This window comes from Egretta garzetta, unplaced genomic scaffold, assembly GCF_000687185.1.
Source record: "Egretta garzetta isolate BGI_Z169 unplaced genomic scaffold, ASM68718v1 scaffold583, whole genome shotgun sequence".
Classification (NCBI taxonomy): domain Eukaryota; kingdom Metazoa; phylum Chordata; class Aves; order Pelecaniformes; family Ardeidae; genus Egretta; species Egretta garzetta.
This window is the reverse complement of record NW_009259189.1, coordinates 381,024-387,774: the sequence shown is the minus strand read 5'-3', so window position 1 is coordinate 387,774 and position 6,751 is coordinate 381,024. Positions and strand designations below refer to the sequence as shown.

At 52.2% G+C, this 6,751-nt stretch overlaps 1 protein-coding gene across 1 annotated transcript in view; it reads left to right on the top strand.

Annotated features, from left to right (window-relative positions):
* The first annotated feature begins 2,445 nt into the window (after nt 1–2,445).
* The window catches only part of CLEC3B (C-type lectin domain family 3 member B), an 11,497-nt gene continuing 7,191 nt past the window's right edge, over nt 2,446–6,751 (top strand). Inside the window, exon 1 of the mRNA XM_009635740.2 lies at nt 2,446–2,730. Coding sequence (XP_009634035.1) covers nt 2,625–2,730 — 106 coding nt within the window. The 5' untranslated portion in view covers nt 2,446–2,624. The remainder of the gene's footprint in view (nt 2,731–6,751) is intronic.

Here is a 6,751-nt window from a genome sequence, read left to right as displayed (position 1 = left end):
GTTTCTCTTTTTCAAGAAAAATTATGGTGGCATCCAGCACAGGACCTGCTGGCTGGCTGGCTCAGGGAGAGGCCACCTTTGGTTGCGGACCTTCAGTACGAGGACCTTCCCGCTCAGAGAGGGGCTAACCAAAAGCTGCCCTGCCCTTCTTGTTTCAGCTGGGGAATCGGAGAAATGCAATGCTCCGGTGGGTCCCAACCACCCAGAAACCTGTGGTTAGGGATCGCCATCAGGCTCCGCATCGGAGCCATCTGTTGCATGCACAGCAGCAAAGCAAGCATTTCATTTTTTTTTCCTTTTTCCCCAGCATGGTAGGACATGAATCAAAGCAAAGGCAGGCAAGAAAATCTGGAGCCAAGGAAAACTGGGAGGCGCTGAGTTACCAAAAGTGCTTTGGATAGGTCAATGCTACTCAAGTGTCAAGAGAAGGGAACACACATGCATATGTAGGTGTTTGTTTGGCAATGGGCTCCATCCCATCTTGGGATAGTCTAGGCGGGAGAACGGTAAATCCCCAAAATATATATTTTCTGGCTTAAATGAGAGTGAGGTTGTGTGTGTGGTAAAGGGGAGTGAAAATCAAACCTGTTTTTCCTTGGCTTCAAAAGTTTGGACTGCAAAGGAGCTCTATTCAGGCAGCACGTAAGGGCAGGGCTTTCCTTCTTCAACCAAATTGTGAGGCAGGGTAACACAGTTATGGCCAAACTAAATCGACGGCAACTCTTTTCCAGCCACACCCCTGTTTATTTCTGACCTCTTACGCTCCTACGACTCCAGCGGTTCGCATTGTGCTGGGTGGCATCTTGCCTTAATTTTTCAGAAAAGATTTAAGGTTAATGGCTGATGCCCAGAGCACTTTGTTCTTCAAAATGTCTGTCCATCCTCCCATCTTTCTGTGTGTGAATTTCCTCCACTTGCTCAAAGGTTCCTCCTGTAGGAAAGACTCACCAGCTTGTGCTGCAGCTGCTGAACAACCCCAGCACCCAAAAAATGAGGCAGTGCCAGGTGGGGTACGGCAGAGCCGAAACACCTCCAGTTCCCAGCCAGGGAAATGGAAAGGTTAAAGAGCAACACGCTGAGCAGCCCTCCGGTTTGGTTAAAACCTCTGGAGCAGGTTTTTTTTCCCTATCCTACAGAGCCAAAAGTGGTTTTGGGAAACGAAAATCACATGAAGCCACCACGTGGTCTGGTGGTGGGGACACATTTGCCACCCAAGGGGTCTCACTCCCCTGGACAGTGCCACCCAGCTGCCTCCAAGGTCTCAGTGCAGTCGCTGCTGCTGGGCAGCATGTGAAATTGCCATAGGGGTAGGGGACAGTATGGCCAATGCAGCTCTCCTCACCCCTGGGGATGGGACTTACCATGAGGAGAGCCCAGGGCTTGGAGCCACCTTCTGTCCCCAGCTGTAGGTGCAAGGAATGGGGCAGGCGGGGGCAAACTCCAGGTCAGCCCCTGCTGCTCCCAGCCCCGCACAGGTCCCACAGCTGAAGGGGATGCCACCAAGCCACCCTGCATGGGAACAGACCAAAGCCTTATCCTGCAATGTAAATTTGGGAGCTGTGTGAGAGCAAGGGTACAGCCACATACCTCAGAGAGCTGCTGTGCACAGCATCCCCCTCCTGGGGGGGGGGGGGACGGGCAGGCAAAAACAGAGGTCCAAACCTATTGCGTTGGAAGCTGCTCTCAAATTGTGGCTGTCTAAGGGCAAACAAGGAATTACCGCCAGGGCGGAGGGGAGAAAGCGGCTGGGTCCCATGGGATGGCTCTGCCCGCAGCAGGCAGGGCAGCCCGGCACCTGCCTCCCGTCCCCCCAGGGAGGGTCACCCTCCAGAGGGGACCCCATGCAGAGCTGGGAAGAGGTGGCATGAGGTGCTGGTCTCGTCTGCCATGGAGAGGCAGCGATGGCAGAACGACCCTGCCGAGGTCATGGTGGAGCTGGTTTTTTGAGGTGTAAGAGCTGGCCTCCACTTTGGGCAAGGACTGCTCTAGGAAAAAAAAAAGGTGCTCTGCTCTCCTCCCCACAGCTGCGCTTGGGCTGGGGGGCTGCAGCAGGCCCTTGCAGTGAGGATAAAGCAGAAATGTCCACGCAGGGCCCTGTATCACGCCGTGGTGGGGGGGCCCGGCCCCCCGCATGCTCCCTCCGCTGCTGCCGGTGCACACAGCATCCCTCTCGGGCATCTCCTCTGCGGTGCTGCCTGGGCAGGCTGGCCCCCCTCTATTCCTTCGGCCACCCAAACCCTGTTTCACACCTCACATCGTCGTTGCCATTGCTGGCGCATGAGATCAAACCCGTGGCATTTTGCTAAAATCCATAGGAAATCATTCCACCGCCTTTCCTTATGTTTAGCTTAGCAGGCTTTCAGTAGATTCATTCCCTTCTCTTTTTTTTTTTTTTTTTTTTAAATAAAAACAAGCAGCGTGCTAAGAACTGGAAACCCGCTGGGATGTTTTCAGCCTTGGCCGGAGCTGCCTGAGCCCCCCCCGGGGCCGGGAGGCTGCCTCTGGCGGGGGCTCAGCGGGCGGCTTTTTGGGACAGCCATTTCTGATTCAAGCCGGTGTTAAGCCGGCTGTCTGAGGGCAGAGCGGAGCCATTCCACCTCCGCTCGGCACCGGACGGCAGCGGCATGGTGCTCCGGGGAGCCTGCCTGCTCTTCTGCCTCTTCTCCCTCACCCAGGTCTCCAGCCAGCAAAATGGCAAAGTCCGGCAAAAGCCGGTGGCTTCCAAGAAAGGTAAGGAGCGGTGGCAGCTTCCCGGCAAGGAATCCTGGTGGGGCTTGGGAGGGGGATGCAACCACCCCGGGCATTTAACAGTGCTTTAATGGAACTTTTAAAAAAGCATCTAAAAACCTAATAGTCTATTTTTTTTTCCTCCCGGCGGGGAATGATCACATAGCCCTTCTGTAAAAGCGCGAGGGGACTGAAATGTTTTTGGCAGATTCCTACCTTGAATAGGTTTGATGGGACAGCTTGGTCTGAACTTCAGAGGGCCACATATTTTCTGTGTTAATCTCTAAGGTTCGCCCCAACCTTTTCCTCTACTAAAATCTCGCTTTCTGTCACCCTTACCCTGCCCCGTTCGTTTTTCAGAAGCAAATAAGCAGCAGATGACAGGCTGCTGTTGTAGATTTGGAGACAAGCATAGGCAGATAATATATAATCCATTAAATATTGTCACGGATCTTCATTTTAAAACACTTGCCCCGAGTGTATATCAAGCCATACAGGAGCTCCAACTACACAGGCTTGCCAGAGGGCAATGCACACAAAATGATGCCTAAGTTTTCTTTTCCTCAGTGGGTTTTCTTTTTCCTTTTCTTCTCTTTTTTTTTTTTTTGCTACTGTCCCATCCTTTCTCCCCCTGATTCGGGCACGTTAGTTACAGGAGCAGGCAGGTAGGGAAGCGGCTGGCGTCGCAGCCCAGCCTGACGTGTCCGACTGCCATCCCGTGGGCTGGGACCGCTTCTGGCAGGCACTTGGCTGCTTGGAACCAAGTGGGGAGCGAGGAAGAAGCATCCCAGGAATTTGCTTGGCCTGGCTGCTCTCTACACTTGCCTGGTGGCTATTTTTGTCTGATCCCATCCTTGAGAAATTTTTCCTTTTTCTCCCATTAGATCTTTCTATGAAATTGCTGCATAGCTGCTTGTTCCATGTCTGTGGCTGTTTTCTGGAGCAAAAATACCTCCTTGGGCTGGTATGGGGTACATAGGGGCGTTGCACTTACTGGATGTACCAGGAGGGAGAAAGGAGTTTCTTAGAGAAATCTTTTCTCTCCATGTCACTGGACCTGCTGTTTGTAACCCATTGGTGACAAGCAGGTGAGAGAAAAATCAGGTGGTGGGAGAAAAAAAAAATCACCTTTTTGACGGGAAAACTGGGCTCTGATTTAAACACATTTTTCAGAGTGGAGGGGGCAACATTTTTTTCTGAAAGTCAAGCTGTCTGAAACCGTGGGTAGCAAATTTTCCTGTGAGCTTCAGGGTTTCTTTTCAAAGGAGAGGTCAAGTTTTCTTTGGGGAAAAGAAAAAAAAAACAAACCCAAATTTGGCATTTTTTGGCCGGATCACATCCAGCCCCACGGCGGGTCAGCTGCCCTGCCTTTACTGGAAACTTCCAGCATTTCTTGGTTTACTTTTTCTGATTTTTACCAACACCAGGGAGTGGGGAAAGAGGGAGGAAAGAACTAAAAATCTCCCACAAGGCTCCTCTTTGCCCTAGCCCCTCACCACATCCAAGCCTGCCTGCCTACCCACCGCAGGGGCCGGGGCTCAGGGCAAGGGCAGGATGGCCCCATCCCATCCCACCCCATTCCACCCCATCCCATCCCCATCCCAGGCCCCCAGCGCCCCGCTGTCCCAGCTCACCCCCTGCCCTTTGCCAGGGAAGGTCGGGCAGGGTGAAACCTTGAGTTGGGTTTTTTTTTCCCTCTTCTTTTTTGTAATTATTGCTTACATTTGGCTCTGTTTCAGGACAAAAATGGTGCTGTTTCAACATGAAAAAGCCAAACCCTAGCATTTAGAAAATGCTGAGGCAGCACATTCACTTTGCCTGCTCTTGGGTTTTTTTCCCCCTCACGTTGCTCCCCAGTGATTTTCCAAGTCACAGCGGTTCGGCAAACTCTCCACGAACCCCTTTATGGTTTGGGGGGCATGGGGGGGGTCTCACCCAGAAAGTTGCCCAGCAGAAGCAGGAGCAGCTGGCAGGCAATGGTACCCCCCTGCCCAGGGGACAATGGCACCCCCTGGCTGAGGGGTCCGGGCTGGAGACCTGCCAGCCTGGGGCGGGGGGTGCCCTTGGTCACAGCTGCGACGGGGTGCTGGGGCCACAGGAGGGAGCATCTTTGCATAGCTCTCGTGTATTTTTAAAGAAATTATAGCCGGCCGTGGGAGTCTGGATGCTTAAATCAGCAGGTAGGGGCTGATGTGGGCGCTGCTCCTGAGGCTGCCCAAAATTCCCATGCAATCTTGCTGTCTGGGTGCTCTTCCCAGAAAACAGCTGTGAACATTCGCACTGATATAAACCCAGTGCAGGTGCGTTTGTTCCCCTCCTGATCCAGGGACAGACCGCAGTATGGGACCCGACTTTTCCAGCTGGGATATTCAGGGAAATGCCTGGTGTCAGAAGAAATACCGATGGCCAGGGAGGTTTGATGACAGACATTGCGAACCAGAGCGATGCTCGCCCTTGCTGGGGGACAGAAACCTGTTTGAATAGGAACAAACCTGATGATCCCTGCCTGGGCAAAGCTAAGCAACCCAGATATAGATGCAAATTTCATATAGGGACAGTTAAATAATCAAAATTAAGTACAGAGGGGTTTGGTTGTTATTCAGCATGTAATTAGAACAAAAAAAAAATGGGCAAGAGCTCCCGTTTGCAGCATCAAATAATGCATTACTGGCCGGGCTTTCAAACCAGCAGACTATTGCGACCCACATCCTTCTCCAAGTCTCCTTTTCATCTCTGCCCGTGCTTAATCCCGCAGCTCATGGTCAGCTGCACAAGGACCTGCTCCAGCTCCCATGGGCAGCGTTGGAAGACCCCATGCTGACTTCAGCCACAGCAAACCCATGCTGTAATAGCCTTGATCATGGGCTTCAGGAGGTGAGCCCCGAGGAAATAACAGGGCAGAGATAAAAACCTTTGGCAACAGAATAGAAAAAAATCGATGTTTGTTGGCGTAGCTGTGGTACTTGCTTTGTAGACAAAGTGCAAATAAACCACTCCCAGTTCTCCCTGTGACATCCCAGTGAAGGCACACCTTGTGGGGCCCAGGGCTTGGAAACCAGGTGGTGAAAAGGGACAGGGTGCTTAGGTAGTTACCAAGGAGATGTGTCCATCTTGGGTGATGGGCAACCTCTAGATGAGAACCCACCGGCTGGAACGATGTAAGGAGCTGCCCCAGCGAGACTCCAGCATCCTGCCATGGCCCTGAGATGTTACTTAAACCTCAGGGACAATTGTTCTGCTGCAAGAGAGGCTTGCATGGAAAAAGGAAAAAAAAATAAAAGGCATTAATTAGCTGTTTCCCACAAAGTGTTTTCATCAAAGGCACCAAAATAATAACTAGTGCCTCAGTGTTAAGTGAACCCATTAAAGTTAATTGAGCAATGAATAAAGCAGCTTAATGCCCTCCTCCCGATGTGTCTACTTTTCATATTCATGGCACCGTGTAATCTTTGGGCTGGTGGTTTTGATCCTCATCCAAGCTTCCCTGCTCACCCGGCTTGGTGCCTCCACTCCCCATCTCCTTGACCCTCAAGGAAGCCCATCCTACCACGTTCGTGTGCAAATTGTCCCCTTTCCTTTCACCTCATGAGGACTAGCAGATGCTTATGCCAGGCAAGATAAAGCAATAGGAGCAGCAGAGGTAGTGTAATGAACACGAACACCTCAAAGTCCCATCTCCCACCACCTCCAAGGCACAACCGTCCTATTGCTCCTAGATGGGAGAAATCCAAGTACCAATTTAGAGTTTGTTAGAGTTGTTGCAGCGGCAACAGACCTAACAAGATGCAGGCTTTAATAGCAGGCTGCGACCAACTGCCCAGCCAAGGAAGCATCTTCTCATGGCAGAAGAGCGGCTCTGGCCAGTTTTTGGGTACCTGCACCAGGGACACTGAAGGCAGAGGCGGGGCAGAGGCAGCTGCGACAGCCAGAGGGATGGCGTTGTTGGTGGGCTGAGGGACAGGGTGGCTGATGGTGCAGGGGCAGATCTCACGGAGGGACTGCAGGCCTTCCACCCCTTTCCCGC